Source organism: Cricetulus griseus, chromosome 2 (genome assembly GCF_003668045.3).
Source record: "Cricetulus griseus strain 17A/GY chromosome 2, alternate assembly CriGri-PICRH-1.0, whole genome shotgun sequence".
NCBI classification, from domain to species: domain Eukaryota; kingdom Metazoa; phylum Chordata; class Mammalia; order Rodentia; family Cricetidae; genus Cricetulus; species Cricetulus griseus.
Window position 1 is genome coordinate 296,034,493 of NC_048595.1, and position 18,310 is coordinate 296,052,802.

General features: G+C 40.7%; 1 protein-coding gene across 3 annotated transcripts in view; it reads left to right on the forward strand.

Annotated features, from left to right (window-relative positions):
* The first annotated feature begins 1,283 nt into the window (after positions 1 to 1,283).
* The window catches only part of Erap1 (endoplasmic reticulum aminopeptidase 1), a 35,936-nt gene continuing 18,909 nt past the window's right edge, over positions 1,284 to 18,310 (forward strand). Inside the window, exons 1-4 of one of the 3 annotated variants that reach the window (XM_027401855.2) lie at positions 1,284 to 1,412; positions 11,297 to 11,842; positions 15,358 to 15,496; positions 18,120 to 18,254. In XM_027401855.2, the coding sequence (XP_027257656.1) occupies positions 11,316 to 11,842; positions 15,358 to 15,496; positions 18,120 to 18,254 (801 nt within the window). In that variant the 5' untranslated portion in view covers positions 1,284 to 1,412; positions 11,297 to 11,315. Of the gene's footprint in view, positions 1,529 to 2,928; positions 3,025 to 11,296; positions 11,843 to 15,357; positions 15,497 to 18,119; positions 18,255 to 18,310 lie in introns of those variants that run through there. The other 2 variants (XM_027401854.2, XM_027401856.2) reach the window with 2 other exon arrangements.

An 18,310-nucleotide genomic window follows, 5' to 3' on the forward strand; every position in this document is an offset into this window, starting at 1 on the left:
CCTCCCCTCAAGACAAAGGCCTCCTAGGAACCCATGACTCTGGTCACGTACTCAATGGACAGAGTCGAGGCCCCTCCCTAAGCTCGTGGTTTTTGCCTTTAAAAACACCTATGCCTGGGGGAAGGGACTGCTCTCTAGCCTACATTCTGAGAGAGCCCGTTTGTACAAATGTCCACCTTTCATTAAAGCCTGTTGCTGTTTGCATCAAGTTTCCACCTCTGAATGGTGATTGGGGTGGCCGTGGTCCTGGGAAAAGATCCTGGAGGCCTGAGCTTCTGGGGGTCTTACACTAGTAACAAAAGGGAAGCCATCACGTAAAACAGTAAAATAAAAATAAACATAAGACAAAACAACGCAAGGGTCTGAACAAGCTAAGGTAGCTCTGAATTCTTAAAGATGCCTGGAGACTTTAAAAGCTAGTGCTACTCAGTGATGCAACCATCATGTGATCACAGAAATTACCAGTTTCAGAAGCCCACATAATCCCCCTTAATTTTAATAATATCTGGGACAGAGCATTAAATTTTATAATACAAAATGTCCCAGGTGGCACATATTTTTGCAAAAGAGAGTCACAAATTTGAAAAAAGTGTTGAAAATTCTGCTCAGAGACTTGGATTTCAAGTTCTTAATGGGCAACAGGCCTTTGGTCAATGTGGATATTTTGTTTGATTGCTTCTTATTAAAATTGAGCTTTTATGGTACTTTGGGAAAAAAACAAACAAATAGTAACAACAAAATCCTAGGTGGTATTAAAATGAGAGGAAGCAGACACTCTGTGGCACAGTGCCTCTTTCTTATTAGGGTTAGGGGAGTTCTGGAGGCCTTCTCTAACCAACACCCCCTCACCCCCCCCAACACAGGCAAACATAAACACTCTAAAACAGCACCTAAAGTACCCACACTGCCTAGAAAAACCCAGGGCCCCCAGAATTTTACAACAGAGGACTTCTAGACTGGCTTTTTTTGGGGGGGGGCAAAGCTATCTGTCACTTTCAGAGAGGAAATGAGGAACATCTTCTCAATCCAATGGGTGTCCCTCCCGACTTGGCGGGCAGAGCCAATTTGAATGTCCTACCGCGCACCAACTTTGCACATTACAGCGTTTCCAATGTTAGTGAAGTTCGCAAACACACCGTAAGACACACGAAGAAAAACACTGTGCGTTCTGCCGGGTGCTCCTCCCTGCCGGATGTTCTGCCAGCCCTGCAGCATGCATTCCTAGTTCGGGTCCCTAAATCTGGGTCCCAGGGCCGCAGTTGCCCTGGCCAGTCCGCACCCGAGCCTTGCTCTCCTTTAGCATTTGGGTCTGAGCTAACTTACTCCTCCAACCTGCCTTGTCCCCACGCACCCTCGCGGCCTCTGCCTAGCTCCACTTTCACTTTCGGTCATAGAGGCGAGGCTGGCGGCGAAGTGAGGCAGGCGGCACGGCTGGGCCGGTGGCATACGGGGCTGGGGGCAGTTGAGGAAGAGCTCTTGATAGCTGGCACCGGCGGGGACCCAGGTTCGACCAGGCAAGACCGGCGAGGTGGGTCGGGTAGCAGTCTGCAGCGCAGCACAGCGCAGCGCGCAGCGACACGGCAGGCGGCCAGAGCAAGTGGCCCGGAGAAGGCGAAGGCCGTGAGGCCTGCGTATTTCCGACTCGAGTGGCAGTCGGGCTGGCCGGCCTCTGGCCACGCTCCGCCTCGCAGCTGGAGGCTGGCCTGCCGCTCCTTCCCACTCTAAGGCGGAATGGCGATCAGGGAGGACGATGAATGAACCTTGGGAGCAGGCCATGCAGGGTGCCTGCCGATGTTCCAGGCGAGGGGGCGCTGGGGAGAGCATGCGGTGTCCGGAAGGCCAGTTCCTTTTCTCTGGCTCCTTTCCTTGCTGCGACCCGCTCTGCCAAATCGCTAAGGCCAATGTAACCTTTATAGAGATAGAGCAAAGTGAGTGCCTTTTCTGGGCGCTTCACTCACAAGATAGGCTGCTGAGTGATTAATTTCATAAGAGGAAGGGAAGGAGCAAGAGAAACACACTTTATAAAGCTCTAGATGATGGTTCTTTGGCTAACTCAGATTTGGATTGGAAAGAAAACTGCTTCTCTTTTGACTGCCAGAATTACTGTCAGCTTCATATATGGTCAAAAAAAAAAAAAAAAAAAAGGTTTTCAAATTGGCCGCGATTGTCACAGCTCCCACCTCCAGCCCTTTCCTGCCCAGATTCAGAAAAGTACTGTGAAGTGGCAGCTTTTTGAAGTGTAGCTAATAGAAAAATCCTAGTATATTTACATACATTTAAGTCCACATTGAGATCATTTGCTACAAGTGATGAACCAGTTTTAGTGTTTGTTAACTTTACTGTTTATGAAAGTTTGGATTATACTGGGGGAAGTTAGGAAGTGCCTGCGTTTCTAATTGTTAATTGTTTAACATTGATTGTCCTAATACAAATGGGAAATCATCCAAACAGTTGCCTTTAACAGCCTTGAGGAGCTTGAGAAGTCAGAATCACACCTGAAACAAGATTTCTAAAATAGCAGACTCTTCTGGCTTGAGTTAAAGTTAGGTGATAGAGCCTGCCACACATTAACAATGGACAATTCTTCAGTTTCATCATAGGGAAAAGGAAAGTTCTTAAAATTACAAAGGCCTCAAATAGGCTCTTAATAAATATTTGTGTAATTCATTACTGAAAAAATTTAAAATTATTTGATCTTTACAGCAACCTTGTGAGGGAGGTATTGCTCATTTTACACATAAAGAAAATGAAACCAAAACTAAAGTAACATGACCAAGGTCATACAGCCAGTGCTGAAGCAAAGACTAAAAGGCAAAAGGCAGGTTGTCTTTTTGAGTATATATACACATACTCTCTCTCTATTTGTGTGTGTATATAATATATACATATATATGTGTGTGTGTATCATATATACATATCACATATCATATATATGATACACTCACACCGGTTGTGTGTGTGTGTGTAATTATAAACTACTAGATCAAGATGACACAGTCAAGTGCTGACGATGCTTCATCAGAGGTTAGTAGGTATTTTTCTCCTTGACTTCTATTCTTTTAAATGTGAAACAGTGGTATATATTGAATAAATTACTGTTTTAGGGAGCTTTTTCACCATGAGTCACTCTTAGAGCATGTTGAATAAAGCCATGTCTTAGATCATTCAGAGATATGAAATATTGTGCTGAAATGAACACTTAGACCAGATGAGAACAGCTACTTTTTCAAGGAAAGAGCTAAACATACTCAGATTGGTTGAGATTATCCAAAGAATTTTAACAGTGAAATACTCTCACTACGATGGATTTCATCAAGCCTCTGTCATATGCAAGTTGGAAGTTTAGGTGTTGTGGGAAATGTGAAGGTAGATGCATTAACGATCTCCATCAGCTCCCAGTGCTGAAGGGCATGTATCATAAGTGCATCAATGACAGCCTTCAGAGGCAATAGGAAAATGCTATGAGAGGAACACAGAAAGTACAGGGTGGGTGCAGGGCAGGGTGGGGGTGGGGGGCAAAGAAGTAGTTATTTGTGCCTGGAATATTCCAGGAAGTTTCACAGGGATGTCTTATTTGAACTGGATCTTGAAAGACAGGAGAAAGGTATTGAGAGGGAGGGAATCCCAGGAAGAGATGCAAAAAGAAAAAAAAAATTCCAGGTACATTTTGAGATCAGAAAAAACCCAAACTTTATAAAAGGGTTGGGGTGGGGATGGGGTGCCTATGTAGAGCCTTGATTCCCAGATTGGGGAATAGCTTGCCTGATTACCTAACTAGCAGTCTAGAGGGGAGAGAGGCCTTTGAAGACCACTTTAGAGATGTTTTTCAGTCTGGTCATGTAGGAGAATCTGCATTTCAGTGATATAATTCCTAACATCCAGTGAGTATCTGTGGCATAGAAAGGACAAAGTCCTCTGGGGAGCTCTTTTAGAAAAGAGAACAAGACCTGAAAAAAATTGAGTTCACTACAGTGTTACAGGTTAAAAAATAGAACTTAGGCTGGAGAGATGGCTCAGAGGTTAAGAGCACTGACTGCTCTTCCAGAGGTCCTGAGTTCAATTCCCAGCAACCACATGGTGGCTTACAACCATCCGTTATGAGATCTGGTGTCCTCTTCTGATGTGCAGATATACATGGAAGCAGAATGTTGTATACATAATAAATAAATAAAATCTTTAAAAAAAAGGATAGAACTCTTCATACGATTCAACAGAACACAAAATTCAGTGGCTTTTAATGGTTATTGCTAATTATAAACTTCTTCCCTTAGATTAGGTCAAAATACAGGATAGATAATTTTCTTTTTAGGAAAAACCCAGAACTTATGGGAGTTGGCCTCACTTATACACTGACCTTGCATGGATAAGGACATTTGTGCTGTCCTTATTACACCTCATTTTGGTTTCCTGGCACTGAAGCCTTGAGACACAGCTGTGTTCTATCTAGCCCTATCATGAGCCCATAAAAGCCCATCCAAGGCCTTACCACATATTTCTGTCAATTCAAACTGACTTGCAGCTTATGCGTCTCCTCCTGGACTGCCCAGGAATGCTAGGGACTTTTTCAGTGATTGCCTGTTTGAACCTGCCACATTCATACCTCTATCTTTTTTATATATACAAATTTTAATTTAAATTAGAAGCAATCTTATTTTATATATAAATCCCAGTTCCCTCTCCCTCTCCTTCCCTGCTCCCCACCAATCCCCTCCCCCTCCCCAGGGAAGGTGAGGCCTTCCACGGGGATCTTCAAAGTCTATCATATCATTTGGAGCAGGCTAGGCTGAGAGAGTATCCTTCCATGGGGAATGGACTCCCAAAGTCCATTTGTGCACTAGTAATAAATACTGGTTCAACTGCCAGAGGCCCCATAGACTCCACAGGCCTCCGCACTGACACCCAGGTTCAGGGGGCCTGGTTCGGCCCCTGCTGGTTCCCCGGCTGTCAGACTGCAGTCCATGAGCTCCCACTTGCTCAGGTCAGCTGTTTCTATGGGTTTCTCCAGCCTGGTCTTGACCCCTTTGTTCATCACTCGCCCTCTCTACAACTGGATTCCACGAGTTTAGCTCAGTGCTTAGCTGTGGGTCTCTGCTTCTGTTTTCATCAGCTACTGGATGAAAGGTCTCTAGGATGGCATCAGTCTCATTATAGGGGAAGGGCATTTAAGGTAGCCTTTCCACTATTGCTTAGATTATTAGTTGGGGTCATCCTGTATGTTCCTTGCTCTCCTGTATGTTCCCCCAACTCAATCTTCCTGATCTCTCATGTTCTCCCCTCTCCTCTTCTCCCCCTCTCTTTCTCCTATCTCGTCCCCCACCCTGTGCTTCCAATTTGGTCAGGAGGGACCACGTATGTCTCTATTAGGGCCCTCCTTGTTTCCTATCATCCCTGGAGATGTGCATTGTAAGTTGGTATGTCTAATATCCATATATGAGAGAGTACATACCATGCTTGTCTTTTTGTGACTGGGTTATCTCACTCAGGATGGTTTCTTCTAGTTCCATTCATTTGCCTGCAAATTTCAAGATTTCGTTGTCCCCCACCCTCCCCTCTGAGTAGTACTCCATTGTGTAAATGTAACACATTTTCTTTATCCATTCTTCGGTTGAGGGGCATCTAGGTTGCTTCCAGGTTCTGGCTATTACAAATAATGCTATGAAGAACATCGTTGAACAAATGTCCTTGCTGTATGAATGTGCATCCTTTGGGTATATGCCTAAGAGTGGAATTGCTGGATCTTGTGGTAGAGTGATTCCCATTTTCCTGAGGAAATGCCATACTAATTTCCAAAGTGGATATACGAGTTTGCACTCCCACCATCAGTGGAGGAGTGTTCCCCTTTCTTCACATCCTCTCCAGCATAAACTGTCATTGGTGTTTTTGATTTTAGCCATTCTGACAGGAGTAAGATGGTATCTCAGAGTTGTTTTGATTTGCATTTCCCTAATGGCTAAGAATGTTGAGCACTTTCTAATGTGCTTTTTATCTATTTTAGATTCCTCTATTGAGAATTGTCTATTTAGTTCTGTACCCCACTTTTTGATTGGATTATTTGGTGTTTTGGTGACTAGCTTCTTGAGTTCTTTGTATATTTTGGAAATCACTCTGTCAGATGTAGGATTGGTGAAGATCTTTTCCCATTCTTTTTGGCTGCTGTTTTGTCTTGTAGACTGTGTCTTTGCCTTATAGAAGCTTCTCAGTTTCAGGAGTTCATATTTATTAATTGTCGATCTCTGTCTGTGCTCCTGGTGTTATGTTCAGGAAGCAGTCTTATGTAGCAATTCATTTGATGGTACCACCTACTTTCTCTTCTAAGAGGTTCAGTGTGTCTGGATTTATGTTGAGGTCTTTGATACATTTAAACTTAAGTTTTGTGCATGGTGATAGATATGGATCTATCTGCAGTCTTCTACATACCAGCTTCCAGTTATGCCAGCACCATTTGTTGAAAATGCTTCCTTTTTCCCATTGTATAATTTTAGCTTCTTTGTCAAAAATCAGGTGTTTGTAGGGGTGTGGGTCCGTATCAGGGTTTTCAATTCAATTCCATTAGTCTACCTGTCTATGTTTGTGTCAATACCAAGCTGTTTTCATTACCATGGCTCTATATTAGAGTTTGAAGTTAGGGATGGTGATGCTTCCACAAGTTTCTTTATTTTACAGGGTGGTTTTGGCTATCACGGGTCTTTTGCTTTTCCATATAAAGTTGAGTATTGTTCTTTCAAGGTCTGTAATGAATTGTACTGTGATTTTGATGGGGATTGCATTGAATCTGTAGATTGCTTTTGGTAAGATTGTCATTTTTACTATGTTGATCCTACCTACACAAGACCTTTCTATCTTCTTTAATTTCTTTCTTTTAAGACCTGAAGTTCTTGTCATACAGGTCTTTCATTTGTTTGGTTAGCATTACCCCAAGATATTTTATGCTATTTGAGGCTATTGTAAAGGGTGATGGTTCTCTGATTTATTCTCAGCCCATTTATCATCCATATGTAAGAAGGCAACTGATTTTTTTGAGCTATCCTTGTATACTGCCACTTTGCTGAAGGTATTTATCAGCTGTAGGAATTCCCTGGTCGAATTTTTGAGGTCACTTATGTAAACTATCATATCATCTGAAAATAATGAAAATTTGACTTCTTCCTTTCCAATTTATATCCTCTTATTGCTCTAGCTAGAACTTCAAGTACAATATTGAAGAGATATGAAGAGGGTGAACAACCTTGTCTTGTTCCTGATTTTAGAGGAATCATGTTGAGTTTCTCTCCATTTAGTTTGCTGTTGGCTGTTGGTTTGCTGTATATTGCCTCTTTCATGTTTAGGTATGCTTCTGTTACCCCCTATCTCAAACTGTTTGAATTGTTTCTTTCATCTGTTTGATTTTTTCTTGACTTTCCTTGTTTTCTTTAAGAGATTGATTGATTTCTTGCATTTTTTGGTTTGTCTTTTCCTCCATTTCTTCCGTTTTTTGTTTTTTCTTCCATTTCTTTAAGAGATTTTCTTATTTCCTCTTTGAGGGCCTCTATCATCTTCATAAATTTGTTTCTATGTTCATTCTCTTCTGCTTCATCTGCGTTGGGGTGTTCAGGTCTTGTTGGTGTAGAATTCGTAGACTCTGGTGGTATCATATTAGTCTTTCTGTTGTTGAATGTGTTCTTTTACTGTCATCTTCCCATCTCTTCTTCCAGTGGTTACATGTGTGGTCTCTCCCTCTCCTGGTGGGTATGGGTTTAAGGCTCTTTCCTGGAGGGTGCAGGTGGGTCCAAGACTCTAATGGCAGCAGATGTTGGGTAGTTTGTTTCGCCTGTAGGTCTCTCTGGGGGGATTTGATGGCAGAAGGGGTCTGGGGGCTGTGAGTAGAGGACTTCAACAGGGAACGGTTGGCAGGATAAGGCCTGTCACTCACCTTTTCTCGTAGGTGGGAGTCCAAGACTGCAATGGTAGCAGATTCTGGATGCTTTGGTCTGCCTCTCCCCATAATTCTTTTTTGCTTCCTGTCTTCCTTCATTACTTTCTTTCTTTTGATAATTTATTTACTTTTATTTTATGTTCATTGGTGTTTTGTCTACATGTTTGTCCATGTGAGGGTTTCAGATCTTGTAGTTATAGACAGTTGTTAGCTACCATGTGTATGCTGAGAATTGAACCCAGGTCCTTTGGAAGAGCAGTCATTCCACTTTCTTCTGTCTTGGTCCAAGGGCCACACATGTGAGGCTTCTGCTATTGAGAATTCCAGATGGAAGCAAATATTACTTTTCTTTACTCTTTGTCTATCCACCTTCAAGGAAACCCATCATTTTGTTCCTTCTTTGGCATCATGCCTGAAAAGATAGGACAGGGGTTCTATACCATACTAGCATTTAAGTTTTACTTTACTTTAAATTGTTCCATTCCTTCTGGAGGTGTCTTTCAATTGGTTTTAGATTAAAATAAAAAGGTAAGCCCCAAATCAGTTTTTTTCTGTTCACACCATCTGCCCTTTCATTTAGGTTTTGTCTTTGGAATTTCGATTGTAGTCTCTACATTGATAGTATGGGAAATCCTTTCTGTTCATCTACTAAATATACTACCAACAATGATAACTCTGAGTTAGGGAGAAAAAATAGGATGGAGAATGAGTGGTGGAAGAGTAAGTATCAGCCTGTGGTAATATCCTGCAACATAGATATTAAAGGGTAGGGTCAGAGTTTGGAAGGGATTACGATGGAAGCTTTCAACCTTGGCTTGCCAATAAAATCACTAGGATGTTTATTAAACAGTTGACTATTAGACCACCCTATAGATTCCAGTGTAATTATTGTCAATTGGGGTCCAGGTAATACATATATAATTACATACATTAGGATGCCTCTATCCAATGTTAATACAGACAGAATCTTCCAACTGTACTACACATTCAAAATTGCCTCCCTTATGCTACTGGGAACACTCTTCGTTCTTTTTATTTTCCCTGAGACATCCTCACTATGTAACCCTGGGTAGCCTAAAACATGCTACATAAATTAGGCTGGCCTTCAACTTGCAGTGATCCTCATGTCTCTGTCTCTGAGTACTGAAGCTGCAAACATAGCTGGCTAGTAACACTCTTCAGACCCATGAGAAAGCATCACTTCACTTTCAACTTTTAAGTCTTTTCTTAGTTGAAAGTAATAGACATAGGTGATGTAAATTTGCAGCCCAAATAATTAAAATGCTTACTATAGCTCAGAAATCTAATTATATAAGCAAATAGACAGTAACTCCACTAGAGCTTGGAGAAAGCTAAACAAAAAGAAAATGAGATTGAAACAAGCAAAGAAAAAGACTTAGTAATTTTTAATGCTATAAAGCTCTTCATAAATGATGCACTTGCAGCCAGATTTGAGAAACTTTGTATCTTAGAGTGAAAACTTAGAGGGATACCATCGTTTTGAGGTTTCCACATTTCTAATTTGGTTCAAATGTCCAGAAGCCAGGGGAGTCTGAGAGAATCGAAACCATTCCCTCAAGCTTCTCTGTTAGGGACCCTTCTATAGTCAGGATCTTTCTTTGGGCCTCCAGCTCACGAATAATGACATGGAGCCTTCTTATTAATTACAGAATCTCAGCCTATAGCTTAGACCGGTTCCTCATTAGCTCTTATAACTTAAATTAAAACCTATCTTTATGACTCTATGTTCTATGATGTGTTGTTACATCTTTTCCATCTTGCACCTCCCTTTTCCTCTCTGCATCACCAGGCATCTTTGGTGCTCCTCTTGATTCCTCCTTCTCTTCCTTTTTGTCCTTTACCTCCTGCCCAGCTATCAGGCTGTACAGCTTTTTATTACACCAATCACAGCAATACATTTTCACACAGTGTACAAATACCTTACAACCTCCTTCCTGGAAAACTTCTGATAGAAAGGGGTTTGTGCAAGACAGTGAACTATACTTGATTCTGGAGCATATATTTCAAACCCATAGATCTCATATATTCTTTATATTCCATGCCCTTTAGCATTCAGCAAACAAGCATGGGCTGCGGCATGATTTCCAGTAGGCTACAAGTATAATCTTTATGTACCTTCCCTTGAGCATAGTCATTGTCCCACAAGTCTCTCAGGAGTACACTTCCCTCCATATAAATTGCCCAGTCTATGGTCATACCATCCTGAACTCACCTGATTTCATCTGATCTAGGAATCTAAGCAGGGTCAGAGCTGATTAGTACTTGGATGGGAGACCATACAATTGCTCAACAATTCTTTCTCTATGTTCTGTCTCTGTGCTTCAGTGCCTGACCTGCTTACTCCAAATGAAATACTTGCAATGCCCTTCTTTTTCCCAAATCTGACATGCTGTACTGGGCTATAATCAAATGCTGGCCTTGCAGCCCATAGAGTCACTGCAGCCAGGTTTACTCTTTTGCTTTGTAAATATCATTGTATTCTTCCCAATTCCAAGTTATTGTAATTCAAACACTCTACCCTCCTATGTTATGTTTCCTATTTGTGTGTGAATGTTTAATAGCTTCTCTTATTTTGTGAAGATTTCTGGGATGCAAGGCCTGTCTCCTACTGCAGAAACTGAATAGCCTAGCTTCTTGCTGTTTCTTTCCCCTGTTTAGTGTTGTAGAAACCTCACTTCCATTAAGACAAATGAGCTTCAAAGCTGGGGAAGTTGCTCTGGGGTCTGTGAGACATCACTGTAGCCATGGCTACAGCAGAGCCACATTTTGACTCCAGGGCAGTCGAGCACTGCAGGACTCCTCATGAGGCTGAATGTGGTTAAGTAATGGTGCCTTGATCATATTTTGATGCAGCTCTGCCTGACCACCTTTACCTGTTTTATTCCCAAATGTCCATTTATTGAGCTACTCCAGACCCTCTAACATTTCCTCTTTTTTGTTAGAGTTTGTTCTATTACTTTGTTATTTTATTCTAATATTTTAGTTGAACTCAAATAGAGTCAAAAGTTGAAAGTCAAGTGATGCTTTCTTGTGGGTCTGAAGAGTGCTAGTAGGCAGTTGTGCTTGCAGCTCCAGTACTCAGAGACAGAGGCAGGAAGATCACTACACACTGAAGGACAGTCTAGTTTATATAACAAGTTTCAGGCTACCTAGAGATACACAGTGAGGCTATCTCAGGAAAAACAAGAATGAAGAGTGCTCCTAACTGCATAAGAAAGGCAATTTTAAATATATGGAACTTTTGGAAGATTCATCCATGTCTGTTAATTCTTCGTTGATGCATTTTGACATGTTTTATTAATAACATTTAATATTACTGACTTTAAAATTTGCTTCTCTATATTTTTCTTTTATTGTGCCTGTAGGTAATTTGAGCAAGGAGATGGTGTCTCTGCCTCTCAAATGGCCACTTGAAAGCATGCCTTCTCTACTTTCCTTACTATTGATTATTTTAGCTGTGTCATCTCCTTCTTGGTGTCAGAGCAGTGATACAGCATTTCCAAAAGCAAGTAATGGGTCCCCATTCCCTTGGAATAACGTACGACTTCCTGAGCATATCATTCCAATTCATTATGATCTCATGATCCATGCAAACCTCAGCACTCTGACCTTCTGGGGAACAACAGAAGTGGAAATCACAGTTAGTCAGCCCACAAGCACCATTATCATGCATAGTCACCAGCTACAAATATCTAAGGCCACCCTCAGGAGAGGAGCTGAAGACAAGCAGTCTGAAGAACCACTGAGCATCCTGGAGTACCCTGCTAATGAACAAGTTGCACTGCTGGCTCCCCAGCCACTCCTTGCTGGACCCCTGTACACAGTTATCATCACCTATGCCGCCAACCTGTCTGAGAGCTTCCATGGATTTTATAAAAGCACATACAGAACCCAAGAAGGGGAAATAAGGTAATGGGAAGTATTTTCAGCTTCAAGTGTGCCTATACTAAATGTATTGTTTAGATGTATGTTTCTTTCAAACTGAACTCTGTTCAGTCATATTTTCATCTTTATCCTGTTAAAGATGACTAAATCTCCTCCCTTGCTTTTTCACCTCATTTTTTTCATTCAATTTTTATTTTTCCAGCTCTAGCAGAATAAACATCTATTTGCTTATATAATTGCATTTCTTTGCATTAGTTTCCTGGGGCTGTCCTAACAGTGCCACAAACTAGGTCCCTTAGAACAGTCTTGATTTTCTCCTAGTTTTGGAGGCTGGAATGTTGACATCAAGGCCTGTGGTCCCTCTGACTCTGAGTGAGATCCCTCCTTGCTCTGTTGTCTCCTGGTCCTCTTCACTCTAATCCTCCCTGCACTGTGTGTGTCTAAAATCCAAATTTCCGAATCAGAATACCTGTCCTATTGCTTGAGTGCCAGTTCAATAGCCTCATCTAGCTTATTTCATTTGCAAGGACCCCATTTCTAAATATGGCCACACTCAGACATACTGGGAGTCAGGACCTTAACATGTCTTTGAAGGCAATCACAGGTAATATTTTTCTGTTATTTAAAATTTTTAAAAAGATAACTTCAATGCTTTGCTTTTAAGGAAAATATATATTTTAGGAATGTAAGTGCCCATGAGTCTGGACCATGGTTACCTAATATGACCATCCAAGGAATTAATCAGTTGGGGGGACCACAGCAAGACAGCAGCTGTGACAAATTTATTGAGAGCAATCAGACATTTTATACACTTATCAGTAACAGAATATAGGGGGATTGCCAGGATCAATACAGCTGTAGGTACCAGGATACAATGATGTTTGCTGTTGGGAACAAAACATCCTTGTGCCCACAGATCTCCAGAGAAACCAAGAATATTAATCATAAAGGATTGTCTTTCCAATGGGAAAGATGTAAAACCTGTTCTTCCACCCAGAAAGCTGAGACTTGGAAGTGGTTAACAGACTGGTGATATGTGTTATCTGTTGGGCCAGGCCATATCAAGCTCCTACAACCAGGACCAGAGATGGCTAATAGTTCAAATGACCTCTACATTATCTGTACGACAAGACCAGGCTAGACCCTTAGGTCCTTAAGGTAGTACAGGTACTGTGTCACTAGGACCCACCTTCTTAGAAGAAATGGCATGTGCCCTGAGTTGAGTTTAAATGTAATTATGCTTCCTTGTGCAATGGGATTGTATTACACCAGGAAACTGTTTTCCAAATTATACATTGGGAACAAACACCTATTAGACTCCCTGAAGTCTGATCTGTGTTGATGAAGTCAATCTGAATGGGTTTTCATTCTTTTCGGGATTTGTTTCCCTGCCTGGATACCTGCAGAGACCCCCCTCAGTTTGCAAGTTTTATAGGGTACACAAGATTAATGTCTAAGATCAGTTGTCCTGTGAAGTTTCCATGCTTTGTTGATTTCTAAGAAAACATTCAGAAAAACACAAATAGGCCTGGATGCCATGAGGGATTGCCTCCATCTCTCAGGAACTGAAAGGCACACCATGGAGTCTAACCTGAAACACCTACAGTGCATAACTCCCAAGGCAGCTAGGCCAGGCCAATTTAATGATTCTCTGTAGGGGAGCTCATTTTGTATGATTACAAGTGTTTGTGCACCACTAATATTGCTTGTGCCTGAGGAACCCAGAAAATAGTATTGGATCCCTTGGGACTGGGGTTATTGATGGTTATGAGCTGTCATGTGCTTGCTAGGAATCAAACCCAAGTCCCCTGGAAGAGTGAGCAGCGTACTTATCTATTAAGCCACCCATCGTTACAAACCTCAAATTAGGAATTTCTCTCTCTTTCTTTCATTGTTTTTGTTTGTTTGTTTGGAGGTAGGGTCTCACTTTATAGCCCAGGCTGACATTGAACTCAGAGAAACCTACCAGCCTCTGCTTCCCAAATGCTGGGATTAATGTGTACAACCACACCTGGCCTGTATGAGGAGGTCTTATGCTAAACTTTAACATCAAATTTTATTTGTAGATTATGTTAATTCTATATTCTTTTGGTAAGATAAAAAGGTCAAAATCAGATTATTCTAAGAAAAATTTATAGCCCCCAGGTTATATCTTTGCATGTTTATTCCTGGATATACATATATGTTATTATATATAAATTAACTTTAGAAGCAAGGTTTTAAAAATGTTTTTTATCATTGTATATCATGTCAGTGATTTTATTGAAATGTATTAATTTATTTAATATCTATTGTATAGAAATCAAGTTATTTCAACTTTATAATATCAACAACAGTTTAGAGAACACCCTTACAATAATGTAAATAAATATTCAGTAGAATAAAACCAATAGGTCAGAGTCTACAGCCCTCTGAAAACCCTGTTATCTTTCTTCTGACTAAGGTCATCATTTAAGAGCAAAATGTTAAAAAATGATGTCTCCATCAATTCTTACTAGCTTACGCCTTATGAAAGTAGAGCAATTTTAGGCATGTTTGTTAAGGATATATAAGTTTCCTTTCTGAATTGCTTATGTATGAGATTCCATTGGGCCATTGAGCATTTTCTAATCAATTTTTAGATTTTTTATCTAAGGCTATTCGTTCTTTCATATTTTTCTATGTAATTTTTTTTTTAGTTTTTTCATAAGAGATGTTGTTAAAGGATTTTTTCTTTTCCCCTTTGTTTCCTTTTGTTGTATTTTTATGAATGTGTATGTACACTTGTGTGCACCCAGGTGTGCACATGAAGTCAGATGTCTTCCTCCCTCCCTCCCTCCTTTCCTCCTTCTCTACTTCCTTCCTCCCTCCCTCCCTCCATTTTCCTTCTTTCCTTCCACCTTCCTCTCTCCCTCCCTTTCATTTTTCTTCTTCCCTCCCTTACTCTCCCTCCCTCTCTCTTTCTTCCTTCTTATTTATTTATTACATTTGCTCGCTTTTTAGCTATGTATGTATGTATGTATTTATGTATGTATGTATGTATGTATGTATGTATGTATGTATGTATGTATCTATCTATCTATCTATCTATCTATCTATCTATCTATCTATGAAGCCACTGAGCCTGATTAATGCTCATTGGTTAGAGAGACTGGTTGACCAGTGAGCTCTGGGAAGCTACTGCCTCTGTCTTCCAAGTGTTAGGGTTATAGCTGCATGTCTTCATATCCAGCTCTTCATGTGCATGCCATGCTAGACATCTGAACTCAGGACCTCATGCTTATAGGAGACACACTTTACCAGCTGAGCCATTCCCATAGCTCCTTCTTTCCTAAAAAATATACATTTACTCCACAACTTGGGAAGCAAAGGTAGATCTCTGAATTTGAGGCCAGCCTGATCCCCATAGCAAATTCCAGGCTAGGCAGTGCCCTGGCTTAAAAAAAATTAGTTGTCAAATCCAAAGATCTTAAATTCATTCCAGGAATTAAGATATGGCTGCCTACTTTAGAGTCTCTGATGCACAGCTCTTGATTTCCTTTCCCTCCCTGTGGTTGTAGAGTACTTGCATCAACACAGTTTGAACCCACAGCTGCTCGAATGGCCTTTCCCTGCTTTGATGAGCCTGCACTCAAGGCAAGTTTTTCCATCAAGATAAGGAGAGATCCAAGGCACCTGGCCATCTCCAACATGCCCTTGGTGAGTGTGAATGGCATGTGCTCCTGGGAAAACTGCCCTTCTCTGTGATGTCCAATACTCTAACAACATTTCGTTTACCTTTGTTCTTATTTTCTGACAGTTATATTTAATAACTTTCACTTCCATCCAGTGCTTTTGTTTCAAGTCACAATTTGTTGGTAACCAAAGAAAACAATGTCCCTTAAAAATTCGTGTGTTCAGTATAAATAACACACATGGGAGGGAATTGTCAGGAATTCACACGAAGTTTAACAGATAGTTTCTTCCCTTCACAAAGTGCTTTCAGCTCTGTTAGCTCCTGTGATATTTTATGATGTTGTTAAATAGAAAGCTTTGTCTCATAAAGCTGTATAGGGTCTCCTAGGAATGTCAGAAGCTACACCCATCAATTCTCACTAACATGACTACCTAAACATGAGCTGAACAAGGACAACATTACGTGTTGTGAACAGGGGAAGCTCATGAGGGGCCCCAACCCTACACAAGAAACTGAGGCAACTAAGGAATGCTGAGAGTAGGAGCTGGTCTTCACTAGAGAAGAGCTCACCAATTGGTTATCCAAACCCTAAATGCATGACAGTAAATAAAGAAACTGAAAACATTCATACAAGGAGCATTAACAGATGGATCAGGTTATATTTAAGAATATACACATATATTCATGTAACAATGAATGAAAAAAGCAGCCATCCATTTGAAAGAGAATGGGGGGGTATGTGGGAGGGTTTGGAGGAAGGAAAGGGAAGGGGGAAAGATGTAACTACAGTACAATCTCAAAAATAAAGTAATACTAATTTACATTTACTCTGCTATCATTAACTGTACAGCAGATACTTACATGTGTGACATCGGACAGGCATCCAAAAAAAAAAAAAAAACCAGTAGTCTTTTTAGAGTCTGTAATGGCAGAGCTGAATAGTAATAGATGTGTTAACTCCTGAAGTCATTTCTCCATTTTCAAGGCAAATGTGGGTAGCAGTCACTCTGATTTTTAAGAGTAGCAGGAAGATGTCCATTCCAAAGGAATAAAAGCACTCATCTGCTTTCCTTGTTTCATGATCATGGCTACTCAGTCAAGCATGACTGGTCCTGTGGTACAGCTGGTGAGTGTCAGGAAATACAGGATTTTATTCTGGCTCCTAATTCTGGTTCTTAATTCATTGACATTAGGTGAGACTCAGGGTAGAATAATCTGTCTAGAATTCTAAATAATTCTGCCCAATTTCATTATGGTGACCATGACAAGGAGACACAGAGCACCAAATTAACTTGTCAACATTCCAACTCTGTCCCTACTTTTGGACACTTGAAAGATCACATTATCAAGCAAAATTCTGCCCACCCCACAGTGCTGTGTCCTTTGTAAATTCTTGTCATCTAGCTCTGTCCCTGTTCCCACTTTTGCATATGAATAAACAAGTAATTAGGCTGACTTCCTGGAATAAATTTGAGATTGAAAATATACTTTTTCATGTTACAATTTCCTGCCCCAAACAATGTTATGCAGTTTCTCTGTGGCACAATAGTGTATTCTCTAATGAGAGTGCCCCAGTTCTAGGGGAAAAAAAGAACACCAAGGAATTTGGGGAAAAATTCATAGGCTTGCAGATGGAAGGTAGGGAGCTTTAGTAATACCACAAAGATAATGGCATCATATTCCACTGGGTACCAGGGTCTCCCTGTGAGCACAGGAAAGCCTTTGGTGCCATCTTGTTCCTCAGGCAGGAAAGTGTCCCACTGACAGGATCCAATAGGAGTATTTTGAGGAACTAGAAAGTTAAATTCTTTATACCATTCAAACATTGAAAGTTTAGACAGTTGACAGGGATTTAATCACATCTTAATTTAGTTAGTACAGTTAGACTGCTTTCCTATTAATCAACACATCAAAAATGGAAATTTTGGCTAGGCATATGTAGAAGCCATTTAAGCAGAAAGGATAGTTTGAGATTCTTTGGGTGTAAAGCTAAGTTGTTTAGCAGGATTGGTTGAAATGACCAGAAAGTGACTGGTAAGTACCTTACTTAGTGACTTAGTAGGTGTTGGAAAGGATGAAGGCACAAAATGGGCAGGTATGGGGTCAATCATAGTAGAATGTCTGGCCACATGCTTTTCCCTAGGCTGGCTCTTTTTGTAACTTCTCACCACAGTACTTATTATACTAAAGTACCAGGCTTTCTTTCTGGGAGCATGTGTCTTAGACTGTACCCATATACATACAACCCTTTCTTCAAGGCTTCTTACCCTGGTTGAACTTAAAACACATTCCAATAAAATAAGGGTGAGATTGGAAGAGAGTTTGCTTATTAGGCAAAGTCATAGGGCACTTTCTTAATGAAAAAAGTCAAAAGCTCTTTTTAGGTAGTAAATGGCTATGTGTGTATTTGCCCAGTGTAGAGTGTACTCCTATCCCTATATTAAAAAAAAAGAAAAAAGAAATTGCATCAAATGGTCTGGCCTTGACTTGTAAATTATAGTCAGATTTTTAGTAGAGACTTTTAAAAGTAGTTAAAGAAATATCATGCTGGTTCCTCCAATATGTCTGTTACTTTGGAATATTTCTCTATAATATGTACCAGTGTGTTTAATGATTGGATTACTTGGTAATTTACTCTGATAATAGGTGAAATCTGTGAATGTTGCTGAAGGACTCATAGAAGATCATTTTGATGTCACTGTGAAGATGAGCACCTACCTGGTGGCCTTCATTGTTTGTGATTTTAAGTCTGTGAGCAAGATGACGAAGAGTGGAGTCAAGGTGAGCATGTGACTGCTTCACAAGATGATCAACTGTGCCTGCTTCCTGGGACTCTC